Source organism: Leucopleurus acutus (genome assembly GCF_964270905.1).
Source record: "Leucopleurus acutus genome assembly, chromosome: 2".
In the NCBI taxonomy this organism is placed as follows: domain Eukaryota; kingdom Metazoa; phylum Chordata; class Mammalia; order Artiodactyla; family Delphinidae; genus Leucopleurus; species Leucopleurus acutus.
The window spans coordinates 63,709,607-63,728,685 of record NC_139143.1 but is presented as its reverse complement, the minus strand read 5'-3'; the positions used below and the strand labels follow the sequence as shown (position 1 = coordinate 63,728,685).

General features: G+C 36.5%; 1 protein-coding gene across 1 annotated transcript in view; it reads left to right on the top strand.

Annotated features, from left to right (window-relative positions):
• KLHL20 (kelch like family member 20) overlaps positions 1-19,079 on the top strand; it is an 80,207-nt gene that overhangs the window by 9,397 nt on the left and 51,731 nt on the right. Inside the window, exon 3 of the mRNA XM_082832788.1 lies at positions 5,775-6,348. Coding sequence (XP_082688914.1) covers positions 5,775-6,348 — 574 coding nt within the window. The remainder of the gene's footprint in view (positions 1-5,774; positions 6,349-19,079) is intronic.

Here is a 19,079-nt window from a genome sequence, read left to right as displayed (position 1 = left end):
TAATAATGGAGCAAGAACCTCTATATACAGGAATAGTTGGCCAGTTAAAGCAAGGGCAATTTTTTCTGTATTAATGTTGTTTAGTAAATTTAGAACATGTGGCTAATTTTACTGTTTCACATTTTTTTGTGTGTGTGTGTGGTACGCGGGCCTCTCACTGTTGCGGCCTCTCCCGTTGCGGAGCACAGGCTCCAGACACGCAGGCTCAGCAGCCATGGCTCACGGGCCTAGCCACTCCGCGGCATGTGGGATCTTCCCGGACCGGGGCACGAACCCGCATCTCCTGCATCGGCAGGCAGACTCTCAACCACTGCGCCACCAGGGAAGCCCTGTTTCACATTTTAACTACTGTGTTTTTGGTATCAGAAAGTTTGGGGCTGAAAGTAACAAAGTTTCTTGACTCAAACTGGCTTAATCGATATGGACATCTTTTATTTACATAACGAGAAGGCCATAGGTAGTATGAGCTCCAGGGCTGGTCGATGCACAGCCTGATAGTACCTCCTTCGACCCAAGTTCTCTCTGCGTCTCCAGTGTAGCCTCTTCACTATCAGCTTCATCCTGACCTAAAATTGCAAGAGAATTTGGGATTCATCCTTAAAGCTGGGGACATGGTCAGCTTCCCCTGAAGTACATGGCTGGTAGAACGAAATAAGATTTTGTTAAGGTTTGAGAGAGTTGATGGTAAAATATGCCATTAATAGACTTTATCTTGAAGTTATGTTTTTCATGAGCACTTAATGAATACAAAATCTGCTAAACTGATTGGCAGATTTTATACCCTTTTGGTTTTAGAAAGACTGATTCTTTCCTAGAATTGGCAGTCCTCCCCCCCCCTTTTTTTAACATCTTTATTGGAGTATAATTGCTTTACAATGGTGTGTTAGTTTCTGCTTTATAACAAAGTGAATCAGCTATACATATACATATATCTCCTCCCTCTTGGTGCTGGGAAAACTGGACAGCTACATGTAAAAGAATGAAATTAGAACACTCCCTAACACCATACACAAAAATAAACTCCAAATGGATTAAAGACCTAAATGTAAGGCCAGACACTATAAAACTCTTAGAGGAAAACATAGGCAGAACACTCCATGACATAAATCACAGCAAGATCCTTGTTGACCCACCTCCTAGAGAAATGGAAATAAAAACAAAAATAAACAAATGGGACCTAATGAAACTTAAAAGCTTTTGCATAGCAAAGGAAAACGTAAACAAGATGAAAAGACAACCCTCAATGGGAGAAAATATTTGCAAATGAAGCAATTGGCAGTCCTTTTGTGGGAGAAGGCAAAAGCTCTATTTGGTCTCCTTAGTTCGTTAACTGTGGATAGAGTCCAGAATAATCCTTCCACTTAGCTCCTTCAGCCTTAAAACATATGTAAATTAGTCTTGAAAATTAAGTTAATAAAAATGTTGAGTTCAATTTCTTTATGTATATATTATATTTTATATATATATATATATATATATTTTGTAATGTCATTAGTTCACTATTGGGATAGAAAAGCAAATAATTTGAGACCCTCTGGTTTCTCCAGATGAATTTTCACTTGGACTATCAGGCTTGCTCCCCCAAGCCTTTAATTAAAAGCTTTCCTAATCAAAAAAAAACAAAAACAAGAAAGCAAATGAACTTATTTACAAAATAGAAATTGACTCACAAACATAGAAAACAAACTTACAGTTACCAAAGCAGATAGTGGGGGGGGGGGGCGGTATAAATTAGGAGTTTAAGATTAACATATACACAGTATAAAATAGATGAACAATAAGGACATACTGTATAGCACAGGGACATATATTCAATATCTTGTAATAACCTATAATGGGAAATAATCTGAAAAAGAACATATATATATATGTATACATATATGTATGTATAACTGAATCACTTTGCTCTGCACCTGAAACTAACAACATTGTAAATTAACCATACTTCAATTTTTAAAAAGTGGTTAAAAAAAATAGCTTTCCTAGGGCTCTTTCCTCTTGCTGGGGAGCAGTTCACACTTTAGTTTAGCACCCCACCCCTCAGATCATTAGAGTACTTAATCCATCAGACTCCAAACAAAGAATTTGTGAATATAGATGTGACAAGGTATGAACACAACCTATTTCTGGGACACGTATTATAACTTCTCCTCAAAGATGCCCAGAAAAATGTATGGGGATGTACGGGGCGGGGTGGGGGGGGGGGAGGTAGAAAAAACGAACCATTTCTGCCAGTAGAACCCTTTGGATGTGATGAGACTGTTGGAGGATGTGGGCTTAGATTTTTTGAAAGTAAACATTTACAAAAACAAATAGCAGAACCACAGAAGAAATAACTTAATGTATAGAATTAAATATAACGTCTAGAATTAAATTGCTAGAAATAAATACAACTTCTCAGAAGATTTAAAATGAGGCACCCCTTATCGTCTCGGTGATCCTTGTTCTTGCTCCTTCTCATTCTCCTAAAAGAGCAGCATAGTCCAGCCATGTGGCAGCATGCTTGCCTTTTCTCCCTTCTAAGAACAACAACCACGTAAACCAGATTGCCAGGATCATTTCCGCCTCAAATGCTCCATCTAGTTGACCAAAACCGTTCAGGATAAAGCACTGACTTTGGAATCAGAGGACCTACATTCAGACAAATCCCAACACTGTCATTTTCCTTGTGAGGTAAGTGTAATTATCCCCACAATTACAAATGATGAACTTGAGGATCAGAGACATTAAGTAATTTGCCCAAGATTATACCTAATAAATGATGCAGCTAAGGTTTGAATCTATGTTTGCCTGGCTACAAACTGGGCATTCTTTCAAGAGAACCAGACAAGAAAGTTTGGAGGGTATAGTTTATTTTGGCAGGAAGAAAAGCTGAATTTATTTGACAGCTATTTAATGAGCACTGGATCCACGTGTTGAAGGATAGCATTGAGTAAAAGAGAACAGAGGCCTTGTTTTTATGGAGCTTATGTTCTGTTTGGGAGAGAAAGCCAATACATTATATCAGGAGGTAATTATTCAAGAAGAAAAATTAAGCACAGTAAAGGGTATAGGGTAGTAGAAGAAAGAGATGCTGTTTCGTATAAGGTGGTCTGATAAGTTGATATTTGAACAGAGATCTGAAAGAAATAAGGGAATGAGCTCTGCAGATATTTGGGGAAGAACCTTTCAGGAAGGAGGATTAAGGCTCTGAAGCAAGAGAGGCCTTGGCGTGTCCCAGAAATAGGAAGGAAGTCTGTGTGACTAGAGAACCATGAGTGAGGGGAAAGTGGGAGACGAATTCAGAGAGTTAGCCAGAGTTAGCAATGTAATATTCCTACTTCACACACACAAAAATACATACCCTTGTAATAACCTGATAGCTTATGCCAGGTCTATGTTCCAGTATAAACAAATAACTATAGATTTTGCCTTTCTGAACCACATTTTTTATCCTGGTTGCCCCCTTTCTGGCTATTCATGTGTCCCTCTCTCCTTCTAGATAATTAGGTTCCCTGATTACCTCTTTATATTTCTTTGAATTTTCCTCAGTCCATAGCAAAATGCTCTGTAAAATGTAAGAACTAGTAAATATTTGTTAAAAGCATAGTTATCATCTTAACTGAGGGGCATAGATTCTCTTTTTTCTCCATGTTGATAGATACAGTGTGATAGTCATATAGAAGTTTGTAAACTCTATAGGCTTAGATTTTTGCTACTGATATGAGTGTTTAAAGGATTTTGAGCAGAGGAAAGGTATAGTCTGACTTTTCTAAAGGATCAGTTTGGTTGTTTAGAGAAGAGAATATAAATCAGCAAAGGTGGAAGCAAGCAGACCACTTATGAGGCTATTATCATATAAAGAAGTGTGAGGATAGCCTGAATTAGGGTGGGACTAGTGCAAAGGTAGAGAAATGGTTGGATTCTAGGTATTATTTGGAGGTAGAATGACAGAATTTGCTGATGGATTGGGTTTGAGGGTATGTGGAAGGGAAGGGGCTCCAAGATTTTTGGCCTGGGACGTGCCTAGTGGCACAGTGGTTAAGAATCTGCCTGTCAATGCAGGGGACACAGGTTCGAGCCCTGGTCCAGGAAGATCCCACATGCTGCGGAGCAACTAAGCCTGCAAACCACAACTACTGAGACCGCGTGCCACAACTACTGAAGCCCGCGTGCCTAGAGCCTGTGCTCCACAACAAAGAATAGCCCCCGCTCGACACAACTAGTGAAAGCCTATGTGCTTTAGCCATTCACATATGGGTGATGGGAACCATGAGATTAAATGCACTTCCCCAAGAATGTGTATAGAGAGCAGAGAAAACAGAACTTTTGAGAATGACCACATTTAAGAGAATTCCTTCCAAGTTTGCAAACCAGACCGTTGATAAGAATAGAGAAATTACCAATTATTGAAAGTCAGAATCTATACAATCTAATACAATCATAAGTGTTTTTATTTGCATACTGTTTTTTTTAAAAAAGTAGATATGTAGAAATTAGCTTTCATATTGTACTTAGGTGAAATAAAAAATTGTTTATGTCTGAGTTCAACAGTACCATCTTTGTGTACATAATTAAGGTCACAACAAAAACTCTTTAATTTCAACATACAATGTCAGTATTATAATGGAAAAATTTTAAATGGTCTTGTCTTTAATGGTGTACCACTGTTAACCACGTGATGTATTATTTCAGCATCTACTACAAACAAGAGACCATTAAGTACTGTGGCTGAAAGCTTTTTTACTTGTTTACATGGGTGGTAACAATTATCCTTTAATTCAGTTTTGCTCAGTTTTATGTTTCAGTTTTAAATTGTCAAGCATAAACAGTGCTGTTTCTACCAGATGTCAGGAATTATGAACAGTTTGTACTATAGAATACAGTTACCTGTAGGCTGAGGCCAAGCATAGAAATATTGAATGTATAAGTACTTGGGAAAAACAGGTTGCTGCTGAAGAAAGGAAGAGCTAAGTGTAGTTTCTTCTTCCTGAAATGTCCTTTTATATTCTCCTCTCCTTCCCAGGGGATTCTGTCAACACTCTAGTGTTTTATTATACTGTAGGTCTTGTCAGTGCTACAGCTTTAGGGGTAGTAAACTGATACTGTCTCTTGCAGGCCAGTATTAGACTATCTCAGTACAGTCATAGATGATTAGTTTCTGAGACTCACATGAGTCAGAAGACTGCTTAGTAAGTAGAGAATCAGAAACAGAAGTATAACGATCTGAACCATGTGTGTAGGATATTTCACCTAAGCTCTGGAAAAATGCAATGTAATATTCCTACTTCACACACAAAAAAATACATACCCTTGTAATAACCTGATAGCTTATGCCAGGTCTATGTTCCAGTATAAACAAATAACTATAGATTTTGCCTTTCTGAACCACATTTTTTATCCTGGTTGCCCCCTTTCTGGCTATTCATGTGTCTCTCTCTCCTCCTAGATAATTAGGTTCCCTGATTACCTCTTTATATTTCTTTGAATTTTCCTCAGTCCATAGCAAAATGCTCTGTAAAATATAAGAACTAGTAAATATTTGTTAAAAGCATAGTTACCATCTTAACTGAGGGGCATAGATTCTCTTTTTTCTCCATGTTGATAGATACAGTGTGATGATTATGAAAATCCAAATATCTTAGTTCTAATTATTTGTCAATAATTTAAGTTTGTGGCATTTACCTAGTAAGTTAGCACCTGAATTTCTACATACAATATACATGTGAAATGCAGGAATTAGCTTCTAAAAATATTGCCATCTTCTCTTCTCTCTACCACCCCCATCTCTGTAGGTGTACCAACATTCGACCAGGAGAGACTGGAATGGATGTAACAAGCCGCTGCACCCTTGGAGACCCCAACAAACTGCCAGAAGGGGTTCCCCAACCTGCCCGCATGCCCTATATCTCAGACAAGCACCCTCGACAAACCTTGGAGGTGATTAACCTTCTGAGAAAGCACCGGGAGCTGTGTGATGTGGTGCTAGTTGTGGGCGCTAAGAAGATATATGCCCATCGAGTCATTTTGTCAGCCTGTAGTCCCTACTTCCGAGCTATGTTTACAGGAGAATTGGCAGAGAGCCGTCAGACGGAAGTTGTGATCCGAGACATAGATGAGAGGGCTATGGAACTACTGATAGACTTTGCATATACCTCCCAGATAACTGTGGAAGAGGGCAATGTTCAGACCCTTCTGCCAGCTGCTTGCCTCCTTCAGCTGGCAGAAATACAGGAAGCCTGTTGTGAATTCTTAAAGAGACAATTAGATCCTTCTAACTGCCTGGGCATTCGGGCTTTTGCTGACACACATTCATGTCGTGAGTTGCTAAGGATAGCAGACAAGTTCACGCAACATAACTTTCAAGAGGTGAGTTGTACTTGGTGGTTTGATGCATTCACAATGTATTTGTCAGGAGAACAATATGGGTTCACCATTCTGCTAACATATACCTGTTTAGGTATTTACTGCTAATTCTAACTCATAATATCAAAGAAATGTTATAAATTCTAAGCCTGGTTTTTATTTTATAGGACAATTTTGTGTTCTTTTAGCAAAAACTAAAGTTTTCAGGGATTGATTTCCCTAGACATATTCATAAAAGGCTAATTTATAAGCCAGAATACAGTTTATTACTGATAGGATAGTTGGTATTGGTCGTTTTTATAAAGCACTTCCTTCCTGATTATATGATTGTTCAGCAGAATAAACTGTAGATCAGAGATTGTTTGAACTAATAATCAGAAAAATGAAATTGGATGTTATTAGAAGGATTTTTTTATTAAACCTGTTATTTTTCATTTATTCATTCATTTAATAAGTATTTGTAAAGCTACTATACTTCAGCCACTGTGCTTGGGAACAGAGGCTACAGTAATGAACAAGATGCCTAGAGTGTCTGTTCTAGTGGAAATTATAATCTAGCAGGGAAGATAGACATTGAATTCATAATTACATAAATAAATAATTACAGTTAATGGGTGCTACAGAGAAGAAGCCCTGGATGATTTAACAGTGTATTACAGAGAGATTTAACTTTGGTTCTGGAACACTTCATACAAAATTCTGAAACATGAAGAAGCATAACAAGTTCAAGGAACTGAAAGAAACCCAGTGAGATCCAGAGGGCAAAAGGGAGGATGTAACATAATGATTTTATAGAAAGAATAGAGCCAGATCACAATGGAGCTAATAGACCATGTTAAGAATTTGAAATTTAATCTTAAGACCAATAGAAAACCATTAAAAGGGCTTCCCTGGTGGTGCAGTGGTTAAGAATCCACCTGCCACTGCAGGAGACATAGGTTCGAGCCCTGGTCTGGGAAGATCCCACATGCTGTGGAGCAACTAAGCCTGTGTGCCACAACTACTGAGCCTGTGCTCTAGAGCCCTGAGCCACAACTGCTGAAGCCTGCACGCCTAGAGCCCACTCTCTGCAACAAGAGAAGCCACAGCAGTGAGAAACCTGAACACCACATGAAGAGTAACCCCTGCTCACCACAACTAGAGAAAGCCCACGCACAGCAATGAAGACCCAACATAGCCAAAAATAAATAAATAAATAAATTTATTTTAAAAAAGAAAAGAAAACCATTAAAGGGTTTTAAGCAAAGGAAAGACATGGTTCATTTTATTCTTTAATACCACTCTTCTGTCCAACAGGATAACTTCCAATGGATCAAAGATTTAAAAAATACAAAGTGAAACCATGAAAATAGTAGCAGATGACATGAAGCAATTCCTTTATAATCTTGAAATGAAGAAGGCCTTTCTAATTGACTAACCCAGAAAGCATAGAAGAAAATATTGATAGATTTGACTATATAAAAATTAAAAATTTCTGCATGGTAAAACAAAACAATATCAAGACAAAAATCAAAGACAAACTGGGGGAAAATATTTTCAATTCATATTACAGATGATATATCCTTAATACATCAAGAGCTCCTATTGGTCAATAACCTAGACCAGTGACCTAACAGAAAAATGGGCAGTAAACAAGAAGTTCAGATTGCCCTTAAACATGAAAATCTGCTCAAGTTTGTTCTTAATAACTTAAAAACGAATTAAAACTATACCAAAGTACTATTTTTTATGTATCAGATTACAAATTTGTAATCTATCAGATTGCAAGTATCCAGAAGTTTGATTACACACCCTGTTGACAAGACCATGGAGAAATAGCTACACTGCTAGTGTAAGTATAAATTGATATAACCCCTCTGGAAGGAAACTGGGCAGTATATCAAAATTACACACTTTTTGTTCACACTCTTTGACTCGGCAATCTCATTTCTGGGAATCTGTACTAGAAATGAAATGGACAGGGGAACAGTTTGAGGAGGTAAAATCCTGGGTTCCATTTTAGATATATTCAGTTTGAGATGCCTGTGAGATAGCTAAATAGAGATACTGAGCAGCTCACTGTTTATATGCATCTGTATCTTAGAAAAGAAGTTAGGCTGAGATTAAAATTTAGGAGTCATCAACATAGTAATGAAGTCATAATAATTAAACTATGGCTTAACCCTTTTTAGGCAGGATATAACCCTGAAGCCGTAAAAGAAAATTGATATATTTGATTGTATATAAATTTAAAACTTTTTAATATTTTATATAAATATAAAACTTTTTTACAAAAAGCACCGTAAACAAGGTTAAAAAAATCAATGCCAATGAGATCACATAGTAGGTAGAGAGAAGAGAAAAGCCCTAAAATTTTTCCAAATATTGAAGGATAATTAGCAAAAAAGCAACTGACAAAGGAAGCTGGGAATAACTAGCGTAGAGAAAGGAGGAAAACCAGCAACGTGGGGGTCATGAAATGCAAAGGAAGGGATTGGTTAAGGAGGATACACACACACACACACATACACACACACATACATATAGTTGGCCTTCCATATTTGCTGGTTCTGCATTCACAGATTCAACCAACTGTGGATCAAAAATATGAAAAATTCCATAAAATTCCCAAAGATAATGTTTGAATTTGTCAGGTGCTGGCAACTATTTACATAACATTTATATTGTATTAGGTATTATAAGTTAATCTAGAGATGATTTAAAGTATATGGGAGGATTGTGTAGATTATGCAAATACTGTGCCATTTTATATGAGTCTTGAGCATCCATGAATTTTGGTATCCTGGGGGCACAGGGAAGTGGGGTAGAGGGCAATCCTGGAACCAATCCTCCTCAGATACCAACGGATAACTATTTATGCTGGAACAGCCAGGTAGTTTCCAAAATTTAATATTAGAATCATTGGCTTTAAGAAATATTACAACAATACAAACAGTTTGGAACTAAAGAAGGAACAGATCAGTGGCACTGAGAAGGGTCCAGAAGTAGATGTTTCAAGTCAGTGGAGGAAAGTAAAATTGTTTAATATGTGTCTTTAGTAAAACTGGTGATTTGGGGAAAAAATAAACTCTTTAAACAGATGGAATTCCCAACTGATAAATAAATTAAACCTAAAAAATTAAATTCTAAAAGTACTAGAAGAAAGCATTAGTAGGCTGGGGGTAAAAATGGCCGTTCTAAGCAGGATATAACCCAGAAGCCATATAGAAAGATTGATAAATTTGATTGCATAAAATTAAATATTGTTCAACCAAAAAAGTACCATAAACTAAATTAAGTAATGCCAAACTCAGAAAACCTATTTTGCGCATATGTGTCAGAAAAAACACTAATTCCCATAAGACTCATTCAAATTCAATGAGAAAAACCATAAAAAATACATTAGAAAAATAGGCAAAGGATATGAATAAGCGATGTGTAAAAAAGATATTCAGGTATAAAATAAACATATGAAAGGATACTCACCATTACACATAACTAAAGAAACATACATCAAAACATTTCTTAACCTATCAGATTGGAAAGATAATTTTTAAACTTTATTTGAAAAAAATTCAAATGTATAAAAAATTGTAGGAAAAAGAAAACTTTCATGTTCCCTTTACCAAGATTCACCAGTTGTTAACATTTTGCCACATTTTCTTTATCATTTTGTCCTTATTATATAAATATTTTTCTTTCAACAATTTGAGAGTATACTGCATACATCATATTCCTTTACTCCTGAATGCTTCAATGTGTATAATCCCTTATTGGTCGTATCATTTGCAAATATTTTCTCCCATTCAGTATGTTGTCTTTTTGTTTTGTTGATGGTTTCCTTTGCCATGCAAAGGCTTTTAAGTGTAATTAGGTCCCATGTGTTTATTTTTGCTTTTATTTCCTTTACTTTAGGAGACGCATGCAAAACAATATTGCTGCGATTGTGTCAAAGAGTGTTCTGCCTGTGTTTTCCTCTAGGAGTTTCATAGTATCTGGTCTTACATTTAGGTCTTTAATCATTTTGAGGGGTTTTTTAAAATTTTTTTTCAAAAGCAGCCAGTTTAATTCATAGTAGTATTCATAGAACTTTTGTGGGGGGCGTTGTTTATTTTTTAAATTTTTATTGAAATATAGTTGACTTACAATGTTGTGTTTCAGATGTACAGTAAAATGATTCAGTTATTCTTTTTTACATTCTCTTCCATTGTAAGTTATTACAAGATATTGAGTATAGTTTCCTGTGCTAGACAGTAGGTCCTTGTTGGTTTTCTATTTTATATATAGTAGTATGTATATTTGAATCCCAAACTCCTAATTCTTTTGAGTTTGTTTTTCTGTATGGTGTTAGAGAATGTTCTAATTCTCTTTTATGTAGCTGTCCAGTCTTCCCAGCACCACTTATTGAAGAGACTGTCTTTTCTCCATTGTATATTCTTACCTCCTTTGTTGTAGATTAATTGACTATGAGGGCGTGGGTTTATATCTGGCCTTTCTGTCCTGTCCCATTGATATATGTGTCTGTTTTTATGCAAGTATCATACTGTTTTGATTACTGTAGCTCTGTAGGATAATCTGAAGTTAGGGAGCATGATTCCTCCAGCTCTGTTCTTTTTTCTCCAGATTGTTTTGGCTATTCGGGGTCTTTTGTGTTCCCATACAAATTTTTTAATTATTTGTTCTAGTTCTGTGAAAAATGCCGTTGGTCATTTGATAGGGGTCGCATTGACTCTGTAGATTACCTTGGGTAGTGCGGTAATTTTAACAATATTGATTCTTCCAATCCAAGAACACAGTATATCTTTCCATCTGTTCGTGTTGTGTTCAGTTTCTTTCATCAGCGTCTTACAGTTTTCAGAGTACAGGTCTTTTGCCTTCTCAGGTAGGTTTATTACTAGGTATTTTATTCTTTTCAATGTGATGATAAATGGGATTGTTTCCTTAATTCCTCCTTCTGATACTTCATATTAGTGGACAGAAATGCAACAGATTTTTGTATATTAATTTTGTACCTGCAACTTTACCAAATTCTTTGATGAGTTCTAGTAGTTTTCTGGAGGCATCTTTAGGATTTTCTATGTATAGTATCATGTCATCTGCAAACAATGACAGTTTTACTTCTTCTTTTCCAATTTGGGTTCCATTTATTTCTTTTTCTTCTCCGATTGCTGTGGCAAGGACTTCCAAAACTATGTTGAATAAAAGTGGTGAGAGACTTGGTGGCACAGTGGTTAAGAATCTGCCTACCACTGCAGGGGACACAGTTTGATCCCTGGTCCAGGAAGATCCCACATGCCACAGAGCAACTAAGCCCACTACTAAGCAACTAAGTTGCACCACAACTACTGAGCCTGCGCTCTAGAGCCCACGTGCCACAACTACTGAAGCCCGCATGCCTACAGCCCATGCTCCGCAACAAGAGAAGGCACTGCAATGAGAAGCCTGTGCACCGCAATGAAGAGTAGCTGCTGCTCGCCACAACTAGAGAAAAGCCCATGCAGCAATGAAGACCCAACGCAGCCAAAAAAAAAAAAATTTAAAAAAAAAGTGGTGAGAGAGGGCATCCTTGTCTTGTTCCTGATTTTAGAGGAAACACTTTCAGCTTTTCACCATTGAGGGTGTTGTTAGCTGTGGGTTTCTCATATATGTAGTCTTTATTATACTGACGTATGTTCCCTCTATGCCCACTTTCTGGAGAGTTTTTATTTTATCATAAATCCATGTTGAATTTTATCAAAAGCTTTTTCTGCATCTTTTGAGATGATCGTATGGCTTTTATTCTTCAGTTTGTTAACATGGTGTATCACATTAATTTGCACATATTTAAAAATCCTTGCATCCCTAGGATAAATCTCACTTGATCATGGTGTATGATCGTTTTAATGTACTGTTGGATTCAGTTCGCTAGTATTATTTTGTTGAGGATTTTTGCATCTGTGTTCATCAGTGATATTGGCCTGTAATTTTCTTTTTGTGTGTGATATCTTTGTCTGGTTTTGGTGTCAGGCATCAGCCATCAGGTATGATGGCTTCATAGAAGAGTTTAGAAGTGTTCTTTCCTCTGCAATTTTTTGGAATAGGATAGGTGTTAAGTCATCTCTAAATGTTTGGTAGAATTCACCTGGGAAGCTCTTTGGTCCTGGACTTTTGTTTGTTGGGAGTTTTAAAATTACTAATTCAATTTCAGTACTGTTTCAATTTCTGTTTCTTCCTGGTTCAGTCTTGGGAGATTGTACCTTACTAAGAATTTGTCCATTTCTTCTAGGTTGTGCATTTTATTGGCATAGAGTCGTTCATAGTGGTCTCCATGATCCTTTGTATTTCTGTGGTGTCAGCTGTAACTTCTCCTTTTTCATTTCTGATTTTATTGACTTGGGCCCTCTCCCTTTTTTTCTTATTCTCTCTCTCTCTCTTTTTTAATTGAAGTGTAGTTGATTAACAATGTTGTATTAGTTTCTGGTGTACAGCAAAGTGATTCAGTCTATGTATATATCAATTTTATATATCTGTATATTCAGTTCTTTATGAGATTCTCTTTCATTCTGGTTATTACAAGATACTGAATATAGTTCCCTGTGCTATACCATAGCACCTTGTTGTTTATCTAGTTTATATATAGTAGGGTATATCTGTTAATCCCAAACTCCTAATTTATCCCTTCCCCATCCTTTCCACTTTGGTAACCATAAATTTGTTTCCTATGTCTGTGAGTCTGTTTCTGTTTTGTAAATAAGTTCATTTGTATCATTTTTTTAGATTCCACATATAAGTGATATCATAGAATATTTGTCTTTGTCTGGCTTACTTCACTTAGTATGATAATCTCTAGATGCACCCATGTTACTGCAAATGGCATTATTTCGTTCGTTTTTATGGCTGAGTAATATTCCATTATATATAATGGAATATATGTAATATAGGGTATACATACATATTATATATATACACCACATCTTCTTTATCCATTCATCTGTTGATGGACACTTAGGTTGCTTCCATGTCTTGGCTATTGTAAATAATGCAGCTCTGAACATAGGGGTGCATGTGTCTTTTTGAATTAGAGTTTCTGTCTTTTCTGGATATATGCCCAGGAGTAGGATTGCTGGATCGTATGGTAACTCTATTTTTAGTTTATTAAGGAACCTCCATACTCTCCATAGTGGCTGCATCAGTTTACATTCCCACCAACAATGTAGGAGGGTTCCCTTTTCTCCACATCCTCTCCAGCATTTATTATTTGTAGACCTTTTAATGATGGCCATTCTGACCATTGTTATGATACCTCATTGTAGTTTTGGTTTGCATTTCTCATTAGCAGTGTGGATATCTTTTCATGTGCCTGTTGGCCATCTGTATGTCTTTGTTGGAGAAATATTTATTTAGGTCTTCGGCCTACTTTTTTTTTTTTCTTTTTGCGGTACACGGGCCTCTCACTGCTGTGGCCTCTCCCGTTGCGAAGCACAGGCTCTGGATGCGCAGGCTCAGCGGCCATGGCTCAGGGCCCAGCCGCCCCGCGGCATGTGGGATCTTCCTGGACCGGGGCACGAACCCGTGTCCCCTGCATCAGCAGGCGGACTCTCAACCACTGTGCCACCAGGGAAGCCCTGCCTACTTTTTGATCGGGTTGTTTGTTTTTTTGATATTGACCTGTATGAGCCGTTTGTATATTTTGGAAATTAAGCCCTTGCCAGTTGCATCATTTGCAAATATTTTCTCCCATTCTGTAGGTTGTCTTTCTGTTTTGTTTATGGTCTCCTTTGCTGTGCAAAAGCTTGGAAGTTTGATTAGGTCAAATTTGTTTATTTTTGTTTTTATTTCTATTGCCTTGGGAGACTGACCTAAAAAAATATTTGTACAATTTATATCAGAGAGTGTTTTGCCTATAATCTCTTCTAGGAGTTTTATGGTGTCATGTCTTATGTTTAAGTCTTTAAGCCATTTTGAATTTATTTTTGTGTATGGTGTGAGGGTGTGTTCTAACTTCACTGATTTACTTGTGGGTGTCCAACTTTTCCAACACCACTTGCTGAAGAGACTCTCTTTTTCCCATTGTATATTTTTGCCTCCTTTGTCGAAGATTAATTGACCATAGCTGTGCGGGTTTATTTCTAGACCCTCTGTTCTGTTCCATTCTGTTCCATATGTCTGTTTTTGTGCCAATACCAATATAATTTTGGTATATTGTTATATATATTGGTATATATAGTTTTGGTATATTGGTATATATACCAATGTAGTTTTTCTGAAGTCTGGGAGGGTTATGCCTCCAACTTTGCTCTTTTCCTCAGGATTGCTTTGGCAGTTCTAGATCCTCTGTACTTCCTTATATTTATATATTTTACGATTATTTTTTCTAGTTTTGTGGAAAATGCCATTGGTATTTTGATAGGGATCACATTAAAGCTGTAGCTTCCATTGGGTAGTATGGCCATTTTAACAATATTAATTCTTCCAAGAGCATGGGATATCTTTCCATTTCTTTGAACCATCTTCAGTTTCCTTTATTAATGTTTTATACTTTTCAGCATGTAAGTCTTTCACCTCGTTGGTCAGGTTTATTTCTAAATATTTTATTATTTTTTTGATGTTATTTTCAAAGAGTTTTTTTTTTTACTTTTTTTTTCTGATATTTCATTGTTAGTATAAAGAAATGCAAGATTTCTGTATGTTAATCCTGTATCCTGCTACCTTGCTGAATTCGTTTATCAGTTCTAGTAGTTTTTGTGTGGAGTCTTTAGGTTTTTGTATATATAGTATCATGTCATCTGCATATAATGACAATTTTACCTCTTCCCTTCTGATTTGGATACCTTTTATTTCTTTTTCTTGTCTGGTTGCTGTGGCTAGGACTTCCAATACTATGTTGAATAAAAGTGGCAAGAGAGGGCATCCTTATCTTGTTCCAGATTTTAGCAGGAAGGCTTTCAGCTTTTCAGTGTTGAGAATTATGTTGGCTGTGAGTTTTTCATAAATAGCTTTTATTATGCTGAGATATGTTCCCTCTGCACTCACTTTGGTGAGAGTTTTTATCATGAATGGGCGTTGAATTTTGTCAAATAGTTTTTCTGCATCTACTGAGATGATCATGTGGTTTTCGTCTTTTGTTGATCTGGTGTATCACATTGATTGATTTGCTGAACCACTCTTATGACCCTGGGATGAATCTAACTTCATCATGATGTATGACCCTTTTTATGTGTTGTTGGATTTGGTTTGCTAATGTTTTGTTGAAGATTTTGGCATCTATATTCGTCAAAGATACTGGCCTGTAATTTTCTTTTTTGGTAGTGTCTTTGTCTAGTTTTGGTATAAAGGTGATGACAGCTTCATAGAATGACTTTGGGAATGTTCTGTCCCCCTTAATCTTCTGGAAGAGTTTAAGAAGGATTGTTATAAGTTCTTTTTATGTTTGGTAGAATTCCCCAGAGAAGCCATCCAGTCCTGGACTTTTGTCTGCAGGGAATTTTTGGTTTGGGGCTTTTTTTTCCTTTTGTTTTGTTTTTAAATTACAGCTTCTATTTAAATTCCAGTGATTGGTCTGTTCAAATCATCTATTTCTTCTTTTTTTAATTAATTAATTAATTTCTTTTTGGCTGCATTGGGTCTTTGTTGCTGCACACGGGCTTCTCATTGAGGTGGCTTCTCTTGTTGCAGAGCACGAGCTCTAGGCGTGCGGGCTTTAGTAGTTGTGGCACATGGGCTCAGTAGTTGTGGCTTGTGGGCTCTAGAGCGCAGGCTCAGTAGTTGTGGTGCACGGGCTTAGTTGCTCTGCAGCATGTGGGATCTTTCCGGACCAGGGCTCGAACCCGTGTCCCCTGCATTGGCAGGCTGATTCTTAACCACTGCACTACCAGGGAAGCCACATCTATTTCTTTTTGATTCAGTTTTGGTGGGCTGTACGTTTCTAGAAACTTGTCCATTTCCTCTAGGTTGTCCAATTTGTTGGCATATAATTGTTCATATTTTTTCTTATGATTTTTTGTATTTCTGCAACATCAGTTGTTATTTTTCCCTTTCATTTCTTATTTTGTTCCTTTAGGACCTCTCTCTTTTCTTCTTGGTGAGCCTGGCCAGAGGTTTATTGATTTTGTTTATCCTTTCAAAAAACCAGCTTTTAGTTTTATTCATTTTTTCTGTTGTTTTTTTTTTTAATCTTTTATTTATTTCCTCTCTGATCTTTATTGTTTCCTTCCTTCAGCTGACTTTAGGTTTTGCTTGTTCTTTTTTTCTAATTCTTTTAGGTGGTAGGTTAGGTTTTTTATTTGAGATTTTTCTTATTTTTGAGGAAGGCCTGTATTGCTATGAACTTCCCTCTTAGGACTGCTTTTGCTGCCTCCATAGATTTTGTATGGTTGTGTTTTCATTGTCATTTGTGTCGAGATATTTTTTAATTTCCTTTTTTATTTCATTGTTGACTCATTGGTTTTTTAGTAGCATGTTTTTTTGTCTCCATATAATCTTTTTTTTTTTTCAGTTCTCATTCTGTGGTTAATTTCTAGCTTCATACTGTGTGGTCAGAAAAGAGCCTTGAAATAATTTCTATACTCTTAAATTTGTTAAGAGTTGTTTTGGGGCTTCCCTGGTGGCGCAGTGGTTGAGAGTCCGCCTGCCAATGCAGGGGACACGGGTTCGTGCCCCGGTCTGGGAAGATCCCACATGCCATGGAGCGCCTGAGCCCGTGAGCCATGGCCGCTGAGCCTGTGCGTCCAGAGCCTGTGCTCCACAACAGATGAGGCCACAACAGTGAGAGGCCCCCATATCAAAAAAAAAAAGTTGTTTTGTTTCCTAGTATGTGGTCTTTCCTAGAGAATGTCCCATGTGTGCTTGAAAACAATGTGTATTCTGGGGTTTTTTTGGATGTAATGTCTTGAAGATATTAATTAAATCTAACTGTTCTATTGTGTCATGTAGGGTCTCCACTGCCTTATTGATTTTCTGTCTGGAAGATCTGTCCATTGATGTCAGTGAGATGTTAAAGTCTCCTACTTTTGTATTCCCATCATTTTCTCCCTTTATGTCTGTTAGTATTTGTTTTATGTATTTAGGTGCTCATATATTGGGGACATATATATTAACGAGTATAACATCCTCTTCTTGTATTGATCCTTTTATCATTATATGATGTTCTTCTTTATCTTTCTTTATGGCCTTTGTTTTAAAGTCTATTTTGTCTCATATGAGTATTGCTACCCCTGCTTTCTTGTCATTTCCATTTGCCTGAAGTATCTTTTTCCATGTGTGTGTCCTTCACCCTAAAGTGAGTCTCTTATAGGCAGCATTTTGTAGGCTCTCATGTTATTATCCAATCTGCCACTCCTTGTCTTTTGATTGGAGCATTTAGTCCATGACATTTGGGGTAATTACTGATATATATGTATTTATTGCCCTTTTAAAGCTTATTTTCCAGTTGATTTTTTTTTCCTTCTCTATTCCTTTCTTTTTCTTTTCCTTTCATGTGTGATGGTTTTCTTTTCTGTTATGCTTGAGTTCTCTTCTTTTTCCTTTTTTGGAATCTATTGTATGTTTTTGATTTGTGGTTACCCTGGTTTTCAAGTATGCTAACCCATTACTAGATCTACTTGCTTTAGACTGGTAATCACATAATCTCAAACACAGTCTAAAAAAAACTCTACATTTTCTTACTTCCCTCCCCTACATTTTATCATTTTGATGTCCTATTTTACATCTTCATGTTTATCCTTTTGCTGTTTATTGTAATTGCTTTCACAAAATATTTTGATTTTTTTAAAATAACCTCTGTACTGGTAAGTGATCTACAATCCTTTTATATATTTGCTTTTCCTATTGTGATTTTTTCTTTCCTATAGATTCTTATTTCTTTGCTATTTGGAGAAGACCTTTCAATATGTCTTTTAGGAAAGGTTTAGTATTGCTGTATCCTTTTAGTTTTTGCTTGTCTGAGAAATTCTTTATCTCTCCTTCTATTCTAAATGATAATCTTTCTGGGTAGATTTTCCTAGGTTGAAGGTTTTTCCCTTTCATGACTTAGAATATATCTTGCCGCTCCCTTTCACCATGCAGCATTTCTGTATAGAATTCAGCTGATAGCCTTATGGGGATTCCCTTGTAACTGACTTTTTGTTTTTCTACATCTGTAACTTTTGCCATTTTAGTTATAATATGTCTTGGTGTAGGTCTGTTTGGGTTCCTCTTGTTTGGGACCCTCTGTGCTTCCTGTACCTGGATATCTATTTCTTTCTTTAGGTTTGGGAAGCTTTCAGCCATAATTTCTCCAGAGAGATTTTTTAATCCCCTTTTCTCTTTCTTCTCCTTCTGGGATCCCTGTTATGCCTAGTTGGCATACTTTATATTATCCCATAGGTCTCGTATGTTGTTTTCATTTTTTTTTCATTTGTCTTTCTGTCTGCTATTCTTATTCAGTGATTTCCATTATTCTGTCTTCCAGATCATTCATTCTTTCTTCTGTATTATTTAGTTTGCTATTTCTTATTGCTTTTAGCTCAATTTTCATCTCAGCATTTAAGCTGTCTAATTTTGATTGGTTCCTCTTCAAAGTTTCTTGTTACAGTGATCTTCATTTCTATCAATAGCCTTTCTTAATTCCTTCTGCATTTTTATTACCTCCTTTTTGAACTCAGAGTCTAGTAGACTGGAGAGATCTGTTTCATTGTTCTTTCGGGCATTTTCTCTTGTTCTTTTAATTGGGAGTAGTTCCTACCTCTTCATTTTACTTATATTTCTCTGACTATGAATTTAGGAGAAACAGTTATCTA